General features: G+C 48.8%; 2 protein-coding genes across 5 annotated transcripts; both read left to right on the top strand.

Annotated features, from left to right (window-relative positions):
• The first annotated feature begins 10,277 nt into the window (after positions 1 to 10,277).
• MYL6B (myosin light chain 6B) lies at positions 10,278 to 14,611 on the top strand. Of its 2 annotated transcripts, XM_026500291.3 has the most exons (8): positions 10,278 to 10,348; positions 11,794 to 12,034; positions 12,756 to 12,783; positions 13,020 to 13,163; positions 13,397 to 13,570; positions 14,096 to 14,173; positions 14,332 to 14,369; positions 14,508 to 14,611. In XM_026500291.3, the coding sequence occupies exons 2-7, from the start codon at positions 11,840 to 11,842 to the stop codon at positions 14,358 to 14,360; spliced, it is 648 nt and encodes a 215-aa protein (XP_026356076.1). In that variant the 5' UTR covers positions 10,278 to 10,348; positions 11,794 to 11,839; the 3' UTR covers positions 14,361 to 14,369; positions 14,508 to 14,611. The 2 variants fall into 2 exon arrangements, with proteins under 2 accessions (XP_026356076.1, XP_026356077.1); XM_026500292.4 differs by lacking the exon at positions 10,278 to 10,348 and having other exon boundaries at positions 14,332 to 14,398.
• Positions 14,612 to 14,625: 14 nt separating this feature from the next.
• MYL6 (myosin light chain 6) lies at positions 14,626 to 18,064 on the top strand. Of its 3 annotated transcripts, XM_026500294.3 has the most exons (7): positions 14,708 to 14,966; positions 15,217 to 15,244; positions 16,110 to 16,253; positions 16,482 to 16,655; positions 16,749 to 16,826; positions 17,123 to 17,167; positions 17,873 to 18,064. In XM_026500294.3, the coding sequence occupies exons 1-6, from the start codon at positions 14,964 to 14,966 to the stop codon at positions 17,149 to 17,151; spliced, it is 456 nt and encodes a 151-aa protein (XP_026356079.1). In that variant the 5' UTR covers positions 14,708 to 14,963; the 3' UTR covers positions 17,152 to 17,167; positions 17,873 to 18,064. The 3 variants fall into 3 exon arrangements, with proteins under 3 accessions (XP_026356078.1, XP_026356079.1, XP_057172174.1); XM_026500293.3 differs by lacking the exon at positions 17,123 to 17,167 and having other exon boundaries at positions 14,626 to 14,966; XM_057316191.1 differs by having other exon boundaries at positions 14,867 to 14,966; positions 16,482 to 18,064.
• The last annotated feature ends 485 nt before the right edge of the window (positions 18,065 to 18,549 follow it).

The following is an 18,549-nucleotide window of genomic DNA, read 5'->3' as shown; positions in this document are numbered from 1 at the left end:
GAAAGGAATCGAAGACACAAATAAATGAAAAGACATTCCATGCTCAGGGCTGCAAGTACGGTCAAAATAGCCATACTACCCAAAACAAGCTACAGAGTCCATGCGATCCCTATCAAAAATCCAATGGCATCTTGCACAGAAATAATCCTAAAATTTTCATGGAACCACAAAAGTCCCCAAAGAACAAAGCTAGAGGCATCATACTCCTTGAGTTCAAACGATTTTATGAAGATACAGTAATCAGAACGGTATGGTGTTGGCATAAAAACACACAGATCAACAGAACAGCCCAGAAGCAAACCCACACGATACAGGTTTCTCTGCTATCTGAAAGTACAGTGTTCCTGCGAAACCTTCCATGAGCCAAAATGACTGATATAAAGTGAAAAATCAATTACTGCTAATTTAGATGGAGAAATTTTTGAGAATTCCCAGACCCCCAAAATACTCTCTTTCAGGCGTCTCTGACACTTCAGGACACATCCTGCTAACGGACGCATGAAATAAATTGAAATAAGGCACAGACACTCATAGTTCAAACCTGTGGCATTCAGATGCTGCACGTATGCCCAGGAAGAAGCTTGGGGGGCCACTCTCCCGGCATGGGGTGCTCACAGCCCCTGTGATGGCTCGCCACAAAACAAAAGCTGAATGCCATTTTTGCTTTTCACCCTTCTTCGTAAAAGCAAAAATCCCCTTCGGATTTCTTTTGGTTAGTGAAAAGAGGTCCTAATGTAGGTCTTTCTTAAAAGCAAAGTGGCCTAACATGGACTTTCACAAAGCAGCTATCTGCATATGGCTGATTTAGGACAAAGGAGCCAGTACTCTACATAATGGGGAAAGGACAGTCCCTAACATACTGGGAAAACTAGACAGCCGTATGCAAAACAACGAGACTGGAACACTATCTTACACTCTACACAAAAATCAACTAAAAATGGGTTACACACTTGAACGTAAGACCCGAAACCACAAAACTAGAAAAAATACGCAATAAGCTCTTTGACATGGGTCTTGGCAATGACATTTTTTTGATGTGATACCCAAAGCAAAGGCAACAAAAGCACAAATAATCATCGACATCAAACTAAAAAGTTCCTGCGCCGCATACAAAACCAACAAAATGAAAAGGCAAACTACTGAGGGGGAGAAAATATTTGCAAATTATGTATCTGGTAGGGGGTTAATATTTGAAATATACAAAGAACTCACACAACTCAATAGCAAAAAAAAAAAAAAAATTTAAAAATGGGCAGATTTGAATAGACATTTTTCCAAAGACGACATACAGATGGTCACCAAGTCCCTGAAAAGATGTTCACCATCACGAATCATCAGGGAAATGCAAATTTAAACTACAACCATACATCACTCACACCTTTTAGAATGGCTATCATCACAAAGACAAGAAATAACAAGTGTTGGTGAGAACAGGAACCCTTGTACACTGTTGGCAGGATATAAACTGGTGCAAGAACTAGGGAAAACAGCATGGAAGGTCCTCAAAAAATTAAAAATAGAACTGCCGTGTGATCCAACAATTCCACTTCTGGGTATGTATCTAAAGGAAATCACTCTCTCAAAAAGACACCTGTACCCCCATATTCACTGTAGCATTATTTACAAAAGCCAAGACAGGGAAACAACCTAAGTGACCACAAAAGAATGGATGGATAAAGAAATGTGGGGTGTGCACGTGTGTATACACACACATCGGAATATTATTCAGTCATAAAAAGAAGGAAATCTTACCATTTACAACAACATGGATGGACCTCAAGGGCATCATGCTAAGTGAAACAAGTCAAAGACAAATACCGTATAATCTCACGTACATGTGGAATCTAATAATAGTACTAAAAAAAAGCTCATAGATACAGAGAACATATCGGTGATTGCAGAGGTGGGGGTTGGGGGAAATGGGTGAAGGGGGTCAAAAGATACAAGCTTCCAGCTATAAAATAAGACGTGGGACGCGAAGTACAGCATCGTGACTATAGCTAATAAAACCATATTGTATATTTGGAAGCTGCTAAGACTAGAGATCTGAAAAGTACTCATCACAAGGGAAAAAAACTATGTAAGGTGATGGATGTTAGCTAAACTGGACTGTTTATGGTTTTGAGAGGTATACAAATACTGAAATATTATGTTGTATACCTGAAACTAATTTAATGTTCTATGTCAGTGTTAATTTTTTTAAATATAAAAAGGAAAAACACAAGTTGAATTTTTTTTAAAAGCCTTTCGATTTATGAATCACATCAGTTTAATTAGTGGTCACAACCTACTGTGGATGCAGCCACCAAGAGTGTTGGTTCCGCTGAGGATGGTCAAGGGACCTGTGTGAAGGAATTCCTTTTGAGTTTCTCAGTGACACTCATTCCCAGTCACAGTGATGAATGAAGGCAGTCGCCCACCTACCGTCTGCTGCCCATTCTGATCTCACGGGCTGTGCAGGGAAAGGACTCTTAAGCCGGTGAATCCGGAGGCCCTGCGCACCAGCATGGGCTCACGGTGCGTCTTAGTGGCAGGTGTCGCCATGTCCAAAAAGGCTTCAGGCCTACCACTCAGACATGCTCACTTTGAGCTCTGCTCCTTTTGGGGCCCTTCCTCGAATGGCAGCTAGAGAAGCTGTACTCCATCTGTTCTAACTACCACATGCAAGCAGAGTGAGGGGGAGGAAGAACAGATTACTGAAAACAGGGTCAGTGGACTAGGTGATTTCAGAACTGCCTTGGGAGGGGGGTGCTTTATGATCTTCTCTGGAAGAATATAAGCCTCAGGATGCTGTCCACCGGGAGGAGAGGAAAGCCTCAGTTCCACAAGGCGTTGTCAAAATTCACCTTATTAGCAAAAGCTGAATTTAAACTTCATGCCATCCATGAACTCAGCTCCTAATTTTTCAATAACTCTTTTGTACTCACTGCTGGTCTTCTGCTGTCTGTTTCCTTCCCACCAACTGAACAGGATTCTCAAGCCTTGGTCATGAGCAAGAGGACACAGCTGCCCTCCCTCCCCTCTAACCGAGAAACTTAAGGAAGGAAAACCAAAAAAACACAGGGCAGAGGAACTTACATTTCTGAAGTCTCTTATCGAGTTATTTGATACTGGGCATGTGGCCCAAGGCCTGCTGGTCTAGCTGGCTTCAGTTAATACAAACAGGGAGTTTGCAACGTGTGGTTTTAAGAAGCACTCTTGACCTAGTTCATCATTTCAAGTAATTACATTTCCAAAAAACCAGAGGACATGGCACACATTCTCCCATCCAGAAGGGTCCCTAATCTTTCTCAACCTCTGCCAGTTCAGGATATATAAGGAAGGAGGTACTGATCTGTATGTTAAATTCAAGATGAGACACAATTCAGTACATTGTTGCACTTACATATACAAAGATGAAGAAATTAAGGGTCATTAATCACAAGAATTAAACAAACGTACATCTGTTATTTCTCAAACAGCTGGCCTTGGACACTAACACATACCAGATGCTGCCTATTCCAGAGAAAGGCAGATACCACCACACACGTGTACACAGTCACTGATGTCTGCAAATACTACCCTCTTTTTTTGAAAGTTTTACTTATTTAGGTTCTCTACACCCCATGTGGAGCTCAAACTCACAACACTGAGATCAAGAGTCACATGCTCTTCTGACTGAGCTCACCAGGCGCCCCACAAATACTACTCTCTTGAAATGTGGCTTTACTGGCCCGAAGTGCTGTAATTAACTGGGTATGGCAATAGAGTTGTCTGCCTAACAGCCATTTTCCCCTCTCCCCTATATACAGAATCCCAGAGCATTCCTGGTGGCAGTGTGTGTGCCAGCCCCTGGGGATTCATCACGATCCTCTTTGCTAGATACTCTTTCCCAGTCTCCCCTGTAATTTGGGGTGGCTCTGTGTAGCCCCAGCTCTAGTCATAAGATGTAAAAGGAAGTCAGCTGGCGACCGGAGTGTCAACTGAAGAAAGCCCTCATTGCCTCCTTCCTTTCTGGTTGGGTCACTGTTGGAAGGATGTGATGCCTGGAGCTGCAGCAGCCTTCTTTAAGGCCATGAGGTGACTAACAATAAGGAGGAAAAGCTAGCATGATTAAGGAATACATATTTTATAAATTAGCGTCATGCAGCATATACATACAATGAAATATTATTCAGTCATTAAAAAAAGGGAAAACTCGCCATTTGCAACAATATGGATGGACCTCCGGGGCATTATGCTAAATGAAGTCAGAGAAAGGCAAATACGGTAAGCCCTCACTTAACTGTAAAAACACACAAATAAAACACTGAGCTCACAGATTCATAAAACAGAATGGCTGTGGGGGCGAGGGGAGGGGAAGCTCTGATGGCAGGAGAAATGGGTAAAGAGCGTCAAAAGGAACAAACTTCCAGTTATAAAATGAGTTAAGTCCTGGAGATGTAATGTACACATGCATGGGCACGACAGTTAATAACACCGTACTGCATATTTGAAAGCTGCTGAGAGAGATCTTAGAAGTTTTCATCATAAGAAAAAATTTTTTCGAACTATGTGTGGTAATGGACGTTAATTAAACTCAGTGTGATTATCTCACAATGTATACAAATATAGGATCATGTTACACACCTAAAACTAATGTTACATGTCAACTGTACATCAATAGAAAGAAAAAAAAAAGGACTAAAAATCTAGGATCAGGCAAATAGAGTGATTATATACACAAAACTGAGCATAAGAAAGGTACAAAGAATAAAGGGGAACTAAGAGGGCAGCTGAGGGGCCTTATATTGCCTCTGCAAAACCTATGTTCACCTAACACTTCCACCCCACCCCACCCCACCCCTTAACATTCTTTACCTTTATTTACACAAAGCTTGCTCTGGCCTCCTCCAAAATCTGGCTCACCTCCCAAGAGACCTCATTCAGCTGGAGCACGCCGGAGGGGAGACTGCTCCTTTCCGTGAGCCCGATATTCTTACACTGGGAGGTGGGGTCCACATTCTCCTTGCACCCCAGTGCTGCTTCCCCACTGTTATTCTCAGAGCAGTAAAAATCTCAGCTCCTTTGGAATTGATGCTAATCTGATATACCGTCTCTACCTTCTCTCATCTCTGTCATTCACTAAATACACGGACACTCATTATTTACTGAAGGGTACGACACCTTGAATACTGCTGTCATCCTGGCGTCTTCAATGTATATTGTAAGTTAGTCAGTAATTAACATCATAGTTCCTCGTTGTGGTGGACAATGTAGGTTTCCTCCCCAGTGTCCTTTCTACTCCTCCCCATTTGGACTGACTCCAATTCACCTCCAATGGCAGACAAACCCTGACTGGCCTGTCAGAGTAACACCATCCTCCTAGTCACAGGCACGGGAAAAACCCCACGCCTAAGGCAAATAGGGCACATTATTTCCCTAGTCATGGTGATTAAGTCAAGGGTTGATGGGCACTTTTCTAAGTCAGTCTAGTCAGAGTGAAGTTCAGCAACTGATTTCAATGGTGAAGAAAGCTCACTACACTGCGCCTGGCTGGCTCAGTAGAGCATAAGACTCCTGAGCTCAGGGTCATGAGTTCAAGCCCCATGCTGGGCACAGAGCTTACTTAAAAAAATAAATAAAATAAAATAAAAATAAAAATAATATATATATTTTAAATCTTAAAAAAAATAAAAGTAAAAATAAAATATAATTAAATACTTCCAAATTAAGAAAGAAAAGCAAACTAAGCTCCCTCTCTTCCTCTTGTGGTCCCTGTGTAGCTAAGTGAGATATGGCTCCAGGAGAGAATCCAAGTAAAAGCTAACAAATGGAGGGCAGTAGCAAGAAAACTAAAAAATTCTTTTGCGATGTCATGAAATTTCTGCATCAAAATGAATTTGAATCCCACCCTACCTCTTGACTTTTCAATTACACAAGCCAATAAATCCTCTTTATTGGTTAGCCAGTTTTAGTCAGATTTTTGCTACTTACAATTGAAAAAGCCCTAAGGAACATTCTCAGATCCAATAACCTTCAGCTCCCTGTCCTTCCAACCATTCACTCCCATGGCCACTCAACCTAGTTCCTGTCTTCCTCTATATCCTTTGAAATTTTAATCTCAAATGCACTATTTTCTCCAACTACGAGATCTCCAACCACCTTACTTCTTCAACCTCGAGACCCAAGCCTGTTAGTCACTTTTTATGTTCTCTCAATCTAATAGGTCACTTTTATTTTCTTAAGTAAGCTCTACACCCAATGTGGGGCTTAAACTCATGACCCTGAGATCAAAGGTCTCATGCTCTATCCTCTGAGCCAGCCAGATGCCAGTAATAGGCCACTTGTATACTCATTCCTCTACGTTGCCTAGACCACAAACCCTCTTTGACTCAGACTCTCAGTCGCTTCCATGTTTATCCATCATCCCTACTCCACAAAACTCCAATCTATTACCATTCAAGTTGCCTCTCTGCTCTAGCTCAATCATCCAAGCAGCCGAGTACTGCTGCAAGGAGGAAATCACGACCTCGTGGACTGGCATGCTTATGAACTCGTGATCTCCCACTGCAACCACCCTCCATGCTGCTCAGCAAGTTCATGCAGGGAGCACAGAGGAGGCACTCAGTAAGTGTCGAATGAGTATTTGTGAATGGGTCCCCAGTAAGCCGCCTCCCACTTTTCACAGCCCCTGTTTCAAACCCTCACTATTTTCTCAAGCTACCTCCTCCTCCTTCCTCTCTTAGCAAATCAATCACCTCATATTCTACTAAAAATACCTGGGAGCTCTCTTGATCTCCTGAATCCCCAGTCTATCTCCTTATCAATTTACTAGTGTCGGTGTCCATCCTTGACCCTTCCCTTTTATCCAGATAGCCACTCATTCTCCAGATATTTGATTGCCCAGAACATGCCAGGCACCGTACTCTGCTTGGCCCTAGAAAGAGTGTGTTGGTAGGGAGAGGAGGCAGAGACAGAAAAGAGAGTGGCAACAACCTGAGAAAAGGGAACACGACCCCTTTGAAGATCTGAAAGCCAAGAGATGTGGCTGGTACAGAGGTGTGGCTGGTACAAGCAATCAGTGTTTGAAACTGCCAGGTTTTGTGGGCCACCTAAAGATTTAGTCTTTATCAAAACACATGGAAGGATTTTAGGTAGGGAGATGACATGATCAATTGCACATTTTGAAAAGATCACTCCTCTTATTAAACCTATAGTTACCTATGTTAGTTTGTTCTCTGTCCTTTCCATAGCTAAAAATATTTCAAATAGATTCCCAGGCCCTAACACAGACCTAGAGTCAGAATCTTTGGAGGCAGAGTCTGGAAGTCTGTTTACAAAGCTCCCAGGAGATTCTGAAGAACAGCGAAGTCTGAGAACCACTGTTTTAGAGCATTAAAAAAATGAAACCAATGTACTTACCATAAAACTTCTTTTTCTGCTTATATCTTGCATCTAGTGTGGGCTTATAAAAATGGGACTTGGGGCACCTGGGTGGCTCAGTCAGTTAAGCGTCTGCCTTCGGCTCAAGTCATGATCCCAGGGTTCTGGGATCGAGTCCCACATCAGCTACCAGCTCAGCAGGGAGCTGCTTCTCCCTCTACCCCTCCCCCCTCCTTGTGCACCCAGGCTCGCTCGCTTGCTCTCTCTCAAATAAAATCTTAAAAAAAAAAATGGAACTTGGAGAAGACTTTATAAACTACCCATGTATCATAAAACATCCTTATTCTCCTCCTTTCTATTATGGGTGGCCATGAATACCACTTCCTGGTCAAAATGCCAAAGGACTGAAGATATTTCTCCTAACAAATTCTCTATTTACTTAGGAAATAGTGTTCTCTCTTCCTAAACTATTAGGCATCTTAACACATTAGCTAGTGTTTAAAGAGCTAGTTAAGCTCTGTAGGGTGAACCCACAATTATAGTTAAGTTCTATAGGGTAAACCCACAATTATTCAAGTAACTGAAGATCTACAGTGCTGTGTAATTCCTAAAGTTGTTCTATTAGTTAGTTTGTTTTTTTTAAGAGAGAGAAAGTGCCTCGAATGCAGGGGGGAGGGGCAGAGGGACAGAGAGAACGTTAAGCAGGCCCCATGCCCAGAGTGGAGCTCACATGGGGCTCCATCTCACAACCCTGAGATCATGACCCGAATCGAAGTCAAGAGTCAGATGCTCAACTGACTGAGTCACCTAGGCGTCCCTGTTCTCTTAGGTTTTTAATGTGTCTTTTTCTTTTACTTTTAAAGACATGCCCTTTCTAATTATTTTATGTTGAGACTAATATTAGAATAAATATGCAATCCCTAAAAACATACAAGTCACATGCTATGCGGGGAGATAGCAGAGAGGCATTTGTCACAGAAAATCCACATACATGTAGAAATCACCTATGCCCGGTTAAGATCATGCTCAGTACAGTTTACATTATTTACGATTAAAAGACAAGAACAGGGGCGCCTGGGTGGCACAGCGGTTAAGCGTCTGCCTTCGGCTCAGGGCGTGATCCCGGCATTATGGGATCAAGCCCCACATCAGGCTCCTCCGCTATGAGCCTGCTTCTTCCTCTCCCACTTCCCCTGCTTGTGTTCCCTCTCTCGCTGGCTGTCTCTATCTCTGTCGAATAAATAAATAAAATCTTTAAAAAAAAAAAAAAAAGACAAGAACAGTACAAAAAATGAAGGACGTTCCTTCAATCTGTTTGCCAAGTTCGTTTTCTCTTTGCACTATTTCTTTATAAAGGAGATAAAAATGCTGAAAAGTCAGATGATGCCATAACCGCTTCTACTTGACAAAGTGCCAAAAGAGGGCTACAGCTAGACCAAGGGGAAGAGGGAAAAAAATCAAAAAACAACATTTTCCAAATCAACTACTGCTGACATGATGAAAGACACAAGGCATTTGTGATACAGCCCCTCCCCAGCCTTGGAAGCGAACACCTACAAGAAATGTATTTCTTCTTGCTCCAGTTCTTCAGACTCAGTGATCCTTTATGGGTGTAGAACGGGGATATACCAACTACTTCCTATGTTGGGAAGAATAAAGGAAATTTAGTTCACAAACACTTATATCCTACTACTGCCAGGCCCATTCTATTTTACAAATATTAACACATCTCATCCTCCCAACAGCCTTATGAGCTAGGTACTATTATCCTTAGTTTATAGATGGGGGAACTGAGTGATAACTAAACTTGCTGCAGGTTACCAGCAAATACCTGGCAGAATCTGGGTTCTAATCTAAACAGAGTGGTGTGAGCCCATTCTCTTCAGCTGCCTTTGCTGCCTCTCTGAGATAATTTAGGCCCCTAAGCGGTAAGGGCTTGGCGGAGGCCTCTGGGGATAGTTGCTATCATCCTCCTCTCCATGATCACTGTTATTTCTGCATACGAGCCATTTCTACTCTTTCGAGCAGCTTGCCCCAAGCAGCAAACATCACTTACTGCCCGTAAAGTTTATTTATGCCTCACCCTCCTGACCTCGCGTGGGCTTTCCACTCTGAAATTCTGTCTGCACGCCTGGGCAGCCCCAGCCTCCAGCACCAGGGGCGCGGCCAGGGCATTTACTGAACCAGGGGCGGACCGGTCGGTTCCCTCCCAGCACAGGGGAGCCTCTGATAATGGTCTGGGGAAGGAGATGTCCAATGCCGGCAGAGGCGTCACAGACTGAAAGGGCAGAGGGCCGAGCCCTCCATTCCAGGCGGACCCGTGAGGTCCCGGCCGCAGTATGGAGAACCTTCAACTGGGGAGAAACTGGGGCAGGTGAGTAGGCTTAACTCCAAATCTTAACATTTACTTCAACTACCAGCTCGTTAAAAAAAAAAAAAAAAAAAAAAAGTAAAAGAGAAGAAAAACTTTGGAGTTACTGTTCCAGGTGACACAGCACTCAGCGGCCTCTGCTCTTACTACCAAACCGCGAGAGCGTAAGCTAAGCCGACCGCACCACTCTCTCCCGGGCCTGGGTGCTTCCCACCACGCCTTCCATCCGGCCCGCGGCAGCTTCGGCCTTCCCCGTGGTTCGGCGTTCTGCCACCAGCCGACCCGGGAAAATACCCCAGCACACACTAAACGGGGAACTCACGGCTGGGCAAGGGAGCTATCCTGGGGGGCCCCCGCACGGTTTGAGGCTCAGGGGAGGGGACTGTAAATGAATCACTGCCTTTTAGTTCCGGGACACGAAGAGCGCCAAAACAGCCTGAGTCACCAACCACCGCCCCTGCCGGAAGCCACTGCCTGGAAGTCCTTTTCCAGCTTGAGAGCGGCGTTTCCCGTGAGCCCGCGGGCGCTCGAGGACTACGACTCCCGGCATGCTCCGAGGCCGCTGGGTTAACCCTTCGGGGCTTGCAGCCTCCTCTCAGCGCCCCGCCTCCGTCCTTACCTGGACGCCGCAGGGTGAGTTTTTGGGAGCTGGGGAGGGACTCTTTCCATTATTTAAGCTTGATTTAAGGGGTGCGTGCGTGCGTGCATGTGAGTGTGTGTGTATATGTGTGTGTGTGTGCGCGCGTGTGTGTGATGTATTCTGGGAGGGTGGAATGATTCTGATTTTTCTAAAATGGGACAATGTTCAGTAATGAGATTCAGACATATTTTTGCAAGTGGGAGACAGACCATCAACTCTGAACCCCAGGGTCCAAGTGGAATCACTACTATCTTCCTCAGGATGCTGCCTAAATCCTTTCCTTCCTTATCCCTGGAACAAAAGTAGCCAGCAATGCCTCCCCTCTCCCAACCACCTCTGACTTAGACCCTACCCTGGTGCCCCCAGCAAGGTTTGGGACCGGATGCCAGTGTCGGGTTTTTATTATTCTCTAGTTGGGGGTAAGTACCCGTGGAGCCCATAGAACCTCCCACATCCTTTTGGATTAGAAATTTTAGGATTTAGGCCCTTTGCCTCTCAGGGCCTGCCCTTCCCCTCAGGTGCCATCGCAGAGTGAGTCCCTGTAAGTTCAGCAGGCACCCCACCTTTGTCTGACTTGAATGACCATGGGCTTGTGGAAAAGGGTTCCTTCCTTGGAAGTATGGGTGGTGGGTGTTAAACCTGATCCTTGCCCCCACCCTCACCCTTAAGACAACACTGGGAACAGGAAACAATAGGGGCTGTCACACTCCTCTTTCTGTTACTATTCTTTATCTATATTGTGCACAATTCCAGTTCTGGGCTGGGAGGGAGGGGGACAGGGACTGTAAGATTTGGAGGGTCAGCTACCCCTGCTCCTCAACCATGGTCAGAGGGGAGTGGAGGAGCTGCTTTTTTTTTCACCTTTCACTGCTCCCAGACCCCACTTTTTTTTTTTAAAGATTTTATTTTTAAGTAGTCTGCACACCCAGTGTGGGGCCCGAACCCACAACCCGGACAGATCAGAAGTCACATGTTTTACTGACTGAGCCAGCCAGGTGCCCCTCCCAGACCCCACTTTAACAATCCCAGTTCACAAGGCCCCCCTCTCTGCCTCAGCCTTCAAGAATCTAAAGCTGCTTAGAAAAAAAGGCTACTCTATGTCAGGAGGTTGAGGCCTGGAATGCCTGGATCCTCTTCTTTGCTTCACCCATGTCAGTGTCTGTCACTGGCAAGCATCCTATCCTTACCCCGGAGGTTAACTCCCTCGTTCTGGGCAGTCTCTGGCTTCCTTCCCCTGCCCCCAAAGGGGCCATTGTTCTGCCCAGCATTTGAGGCCAAGTGAACAGAAGAGAGAAGACCTTGGGGCAGGAGTCCTGAACCATAGGAGTCCAAGGCAGGCCAGCATATCTCTCCTCTATCTCACCCTCCCCACCGCCAACTGGCTCCCTGCCCCTGCCCCCGCCCCTTGACATCCCAGACTCCCTGGCTATTTAAACAGAGATGGGTGCCCCCATCGGCACACTGTCCTTTGGCCACTGGACATCATGCCTCCCAAGAAGGATGTTCCTGTGAAGAAACCTGCGGGACCCTCTATTGCCAAGCCTGCTGCCAAACCAGCAGCAGCAGCAGCAGCAGCAGCAGCGGCCCCTCCAGCCAAGACCAAGGCTGAGCCAGCTCCAGCTGCCCCTCCAGCCCCTCAGAAAACCCAGGAGCCCCCCATCGATCTCTCCAAAGTTGTGGTGAGTCCCGGGAAAGTGAGGAAAGAATTTGGAAGGGATGATATGGGGTGGGAAACAGCCTAGGGGATTAGGGGATATCTAGAAGACAGGGAATCAGTGAGCACTGGACAGATATTAAAGATTCCTCTTAGTCCCCATTTGGAAGCATCCAGGCTTATGACTCTGCTGTTCTTTTTTGTTCTGTCCCTCTAAACTGTAACATGTGTGTGGGTATGTACACACATTCTCACTGACCCCCCTGCTGGAGGCAGGGACCCATGAGATGGGGAACATCTGGGTTCTGAGGACAGTTTCAAGGTGAAGAGAGGGAGCTGGTGCCTGTGCCTGGCTGACTGTTCAATTCTAAAAGCCACAGCTCTGAACCCCAGGAGGGAAGGCTGAAGAGGACAGACTTGTTAGACAATCACAGCTGGGGGCCAGGGGTAAATTTAGCCTTTGTTCAGCCCCCAATTATGTGAGGGATGCAGAGCTCAGGGCACTGGAGGGAGGGAAACAGGTGGCATGGGATTAACCCTGTTCCCAGGAAACCCTCCCCCCCACAATTCCTCCTCTTGGGATTCTCCCAAGGTCCAGAGCTGGGAATGGGACTGAGGTGGCTGGGCTCCCAGCCTGTTCTCTTTGGGCCCCTCCCCAGAAGTGGCTGCCAGTTGGTTGGGAGGAGTGCTGGAGAGAGATTGAATGAGCCCTGTCATCCCTCCTCACCTGCTCTTTTCTTCCACAGATCGAGTTTAACAAGGACCAGCTGGAGGGTAAGGAGAAGCTGGTCCCTTAAGCCCCACCGTCTAGCCCCAAGCCCCTGGTCAGATCCTCTTTCTGTTCCCCTGACTCCAATCCCAAACTTGAAACCTTCCATGCTAGTGGTCTTTGTGTCCCCTGTTCTGCCCAGCTCTAGCACATAGCCTCTGAACCTCCTTTCTGTTAGGGGTGGGGGAGGGGTGGTGATGGGAACCCCTGGTCCCAACACCGACCTCTCCTTTTACTTCAGAGTTCAAGGAGGCCTTTGAGCTGTTTGATCGAGTAGGGGATGGCAAGATCCTGTACGGTCAGTGTGGGGACGTGATGAGGGCCCTGGGCCAGAACCCCACCAACGCCGAGGTGCTCAAGGTCCTGGGGAACCCCAAGAGTGATGGTGAGGGGGACACCTAGAACAATGCGGGTTTTCAGTGTGGTGGTAGAACTGAGGAGGAATGTTGGCAAGGTGACAAAGGATGCTGGGGTGGGTCTCAGGACTTAAAAAACTGTCAAACAAGGGGTAGAAAAACAAACTGAATGTTGAACATGATGAAAGCCTTCGTGGTAGGGATGGAAGCTGGGTCCAAGGTGACACTACAGTGACCTCTCCCTCCCCTTTCCAACCTCTAGAGCTGAAGTCCCGGCGTGTGGACTTTGAGACCTTCCTGCCCATGCTCCAGGCCGTAGCCAAAAACCGGGACCAAGGCTCATATGAGGACTACCTGGAGGGGCTTCGGGTGTTTGACAAAGAGGGGAACGGCAAAGTCATGGGAGCAGAGCTCAGACATGTCCTCACCACCCTGGGTGAGGCAGGGGACCAGAACTCCCGTGGGTTGGAGTGGAGGGGGTGGACCAAGGTTAGCCAAGTCGGCAGAGCCAGGGAAGGATTATCGGCCTATAGGTCATGGGCAGGAGACTGAGAAGGTCAGAGCCAAGGGGGCAGAACCTGAAGGGCTTCTTCCTGCAGGAGGTGAAGTGAGGGTAGATGCAGATGCCCCCCAAAGAACAGAGGAAAGGGAATGAGGTGGAAACCCTGATTTTCTGCTGTGGAAGAGATGCTTGTGCTCTGTGATCTGGTAGCTCCTTAACCCTGTGGAGTTCACTTTCTTTCTGTCAGAGCTTTCGCCAGGTGCTAATGCAGGTGAAATGGAAAGCAAGATGCAGGGACACATTTGAGATGTTACCATTACAAGGAGAGGATTCCTTTGGGGTTCTGTTGCTATGAACAAGTTTCCGAGGGTGGGAGAAGAGAAGGTACCACCCTGAAGAGAAAGGCCTGGTTGGGGTGGGAGGGAGGGCAGGGACTAAAATGCTATGTCTGGGGCTCAGGAGAGAGGATGACTGAAGAGGAGGTGGAGACTGTTCTGGCAGGACACGAGGACAGCAATGGCTGCATCAACTATGAAGGTGAGGGGCTTGAGGAGCAGAAGGCACAGGGGAGGAGGGGAGGCAGAAGGCTCACGGTATGGGTATGTGGGTGGGGACACCCGGGGGCCTGGATTGGCTAAAATCAGATGGATGATCCAAGGGCCTGCTTCTGAAGCCATGTTGCCTCCTCTCTGCAGCCTTCCTGAAGCACATCCTAAGCGTCTGAGCTCTACAGGTAGGGCTCCCCACACCCCACCTGGACAGGCAAGTTTCCTTTCCTTCCCTCAGCCTGGGCAGAAAAGCAGGGCAGTGCGTTTTCATGTCCTGCTGCGCGCGAGCGACAGGCCTTGGCAACTTTCATCTTTTTCCACAGATGCGGTGGGGTCGGACACTACCCCCCCTTCCCCGGCTGGCGGAAGCACGTTCCTGCCACTAGGAGGCCACCTATTGTTTCAAAATAAAGAGACGTTTCCTCTCTAGGCGTCCGACTGTTGCTTTCTTCAGAGGTGGGGGACGGAAGGGTGGGCTCTCCTCTCCCCAGTCCGATAGCCTTCGATCTTCCTGCTGCACAGAGGAGCGGATTCCCTGCGCCCCGCACGACCCGCTCCTGCGCTTTCGTTTCCCGGGTAGGGCTATGCTGGAGGAAGAAGCAGCGGGCTCCGCCCACCTCATTATTAATGTAGCACTGTTATCCGCCTAAAGCCAGGCCAGGACTCCTATTGGCTGGATCAGCTGAGGGTGACGTCATTGGGACGTACTAAGACTAGGGTTGGGCCGGGAACCGGAGCCATTACTGCAGGAAAAGGTCCCGCGGAGCGCAGCCGTCAAGATGGTGGGGCCCGGGGCCTGGAACGATGAGCGGGATTTGGGGCGAGAGGCGGGAAGTCGAGGGTGGGGGTTTGCAAAGGGAACCTGAGGGCCTGGAAGGTCGGGGGTAGGGTTGGAAAGTTTGGGGGTTCTGTCCTGTCGGGAAGCGAGTCCTCGGCACGGAACTGGAGTTTGTGGCTCAGTTTGTGGGGCTGGGCTTAGAAGCTTAGGGGATTGGGGTTCAGATGCTGACTGCTCCTCTCTTCTCTGAGCAGTGTGATTTCACCGAGGACCAGACTGCAGGTAAGTGATCCCTGACCCCTACTGAGGTCATGTTTAGGGAGAGGGACCCCCGCCTCTAGCACCTACCTCCTAACCCCAACCTGTCATCTCTTCAGCAACCCCAGGGAAGTACTTCCTGGATCCCCTTCTCCCTCTTTCTGGATCCTCCATTTTCTTTTCACACTCTTTCTTCCTCCCTCCCCTTCCACTCTAGATCCGAGCCCCAAGCCCCTGGTGAGTTTTAGGTGGTGTGGGTATGTGAAACAACTTGGTCACCTAATGCCTGCTGTGTGTGGGGTGTGGGGAGGGTGTATTAAGTTGCCTGTGCTCCTCTGTCCCTTATCTGCTTCTGCCTCTTTCCTACTCCTGTGATAACACCCCCCCCCCCAGCTTGGAATTGTGAAAATTGTAAAAAGCAGTGACCTGGAATTTTGTGAAAATGGGACAGGGGGATTTGCTGAGGATATTTCATAGCTGTACCCTCTGAAGGTCTTCTGTACAGGAGGGGTGGGAAGTGGCAGGCTGGGATGACCCCAGTCCCAGGCTGCTGCTCCCACTTCCTTATAAGGACAGGACCCAAACAGGGCGGTGGCAAATTCCTGCCCTGAGTAGAGTAGTGAGAAGGCTGGGCAGGCTTGTTGTAGGCAGAGGGGCCTGTAAATGGACGTTACCATTCTGCCCAGGGAGGAGGGAGGCTATGTCATTATGTGGGACACCTGTGCTGGGAGGCAGGGACACTAGGTCCCTCTTAGTGGACGTGGGTGTACAGTGGTACAGATACCTGGTTTCCTCAGCATGATCAAAGTTGAATGGGCAGAAGGGGTTGTGAGGGAGGGTTTTGGTTAACCCCCATATGCTCAGTGCTGATGTGTATCTGAATCTTCAGAGTTCAAGGAGGCCTTTCAGCTGTTTGACCGAACAGGGGATGGCAAGATCCTGTACAGCCAGTGTGGGGACGTGATGAGGGCCCTGGGCCAGAATCCCACCAACGCCGAGGTGCTCAAGGTCCTGGGGAACCCCAAGAGTGATGGTGAGGGTCCTCATGAACAGTTTCTCAGTGTGGTAATGGGCCTACAGTTCTTCAGCTGAGAGCTTCCCTTTATCTTCATAGGCCCAGAACTCAAGCAGGTTTGTCTCAAGTAGCAAATCCCACAGATTTCTCCTGCTTTGAGTGGGAGCCACCAGCTCAGTTGTGGTCCCCGTAATCTCCGCAGTCCCGAGAACCCGTGTGACTTTCCCTCCACCTCCTTTATGGCAGAGATGAATGTGAAGGTGCTGGACTTCGAACACTTCCTGCCCATGCTGCAGACGGTGGCCAAGAACAAGGACCAGGGCACCTACGAGGACTATGTTGAAGGTCTTCGGGTGTTCGACAAGGAAGGGAATGGCACCGTCATGGGTGCTGAAATCCGGCATGTTCTTGTCACGCTGGGTAAGGCTCTGCCCTTGCTCCTTGAGCGGAGGTGCCACCTGATACACGCCTGCCATCCAGTTCCCAAAATGCTTTTTTCCTTTCCCTCTGCAGGTGAGAAGATGACGGAGGAAGAAGTAGAGATGCTGGTGGCAGGGCATGAGGACAGCAATGGTTGTATCAACTATGAAGGTGAGGGATGAATTGGGGCTCTCGTGGAGGAAGCAGCTGTCCAGGCAGGTCACGCCCAGCGGTTCGGGCTCTCCCTGTCCCTGGGCTCCAAAAGAGCCAGGAGGCAAGGGGCAGGGCCCGGCCAAGCCCAGGAGTGGGAGGCCATGGGAATATGACAGGAAAGGAAGGGGTAATGTGTGTGGGGGGGGGGAGGAATGGGAAGTCAAATAAAGGGAATGTCTGTTCCCCCACCACCTGACCCCTTCACCCCATGTCTGTGTCTTGTCTTCACCATGAATGTCTCTTCCTTCCTGCAGCGTTTGTGAGGCATATCCTGTCGGGGTGACGGGCCCATGGGGCGGGTACGGCTCCTCCCAGCCTCCCCTTCTCTAGTTGCCCCCTCCCCAGTGTTTTTCTGCCCAATGTCTGCTCTCTAGCCCCTGCCCTTCCCCTACTACCATCTGACTTCCTCCTAGCATGTTTCTGCATGGAGCTGACCAGGGAGGGGAGGGGTTCCTCAAAGAGGAAGACAGCCTGGGGGTGTGGTACCTCCTTTTCTCCTAGAATGGGCTCTGAGGTTTTGCTTATAGGGCCCAGGGTGCTGGTGTCTGGGAACTTGCACCAGTCTGTCCCCATCTTGCTTCAGGGTGATCCTTTGGCCCTGGGGCATAGGTGGTTGGCATGGGGGGGTTGGTTGCCTGCCCCATTGTGCTGCTGTAGCTGAGTAGTCGTCGTCTTCCTTCTGCTGGGCAGCTTGGAGGTACCCTAACCCAAACCTCTGTCTTCTCCTGCCAGTGGCTGACAGTAGCTGTAGGTGTAGTTGAGAACTTTTCTGCCTCCTGCTGTGTTCTTGCTGCTCATGGTGGGGTGGAGGGGCTAACAGCGGGTGGGAGGGGAGCTGGGGGCTGAGAGAACTGGGCAGGCTCAAGGTGGCCCCTCTGCAAAGCCCAGAATGGTTTCTGCAGGCACGCTCCTATGCTACCTTTGTGGTCCTGTGGTCTCCTGGCCCCTGGTGGACCCCTCCCCGCGGCCCTACTCCCTGGCTCACCCGTCTCTCCGATCCACAGAGCTCGTCCGTATGGTGTTGAATGGCTGAGGACATTTGTGGTGTACCCGAGCCCCGTGCCTTCCCCTGTGTGAGACTGCATGTAGCCCTGAAGCCGTCCTAGGTCCTCTTGTCACAGCACCGTTGCCAGCTTGTCTCTCTTGGATGATATTTGCTGTCAGCATTCACCAAATAAACTTGCTCTGTGCCCTAAGTATGGTTCTGCTTTCCTTCCTGAGCAGGGTGAAGGGGAAGAGAGACCATCTAGGGTCAATAGACCAGGGGTTGGGAGAGCTGGGGGAAGGGCTTGTAGGATCCATCTCTGTGTCATTTAAGAAATGCTGGCCCCATTCATTGATGCTACAAAGGCTACCCTTTGGAGGATTAAGGAAGCCATACATCCCTGTAGGACCGAGGCCGACTGTCCTCGACTGTCCTCGTCCTGTCTCCTACCAGGAGGTCTTCCTAGCCCTCCAACTGGTTAAACCCAGCCCTCACCCTTCCAAGCACTGACAGCCTTTTCTGGGGGAAGCCCAGGGAGTGTTTGATGGAGGAAAAGCCAGGCCGTATTAGCACTGCCTGAGCCTATCCGTCACTTCGGCAGGGCTGGGGGCCAATAATAACAAGTATGAGATGCCTGCCTTCCTCCCGCCTAATAAGGGAAGGAATGAAGCCACTACTTCTGCAAGGATAAATATA

The sequence above is a fragment of the Ursus arctos genome, unplaced genomic scaffold, assembly GCF_023065955.2.
Source record: "Ursus arctos isolate Adak ecotype North America unplaced genomic scaffold, UrsArc2.0 scaffold_21, whole genome shotgun sequence".
Lineage (NCBI taxonomy): Eukaryota > Metazoa > Chordata > Mammalia > Carnivora > Ursidae > Ursus > Ursus arctos.
This window is presented reverse-complemented; position numbering and strand designations above follow the sequence as displayed.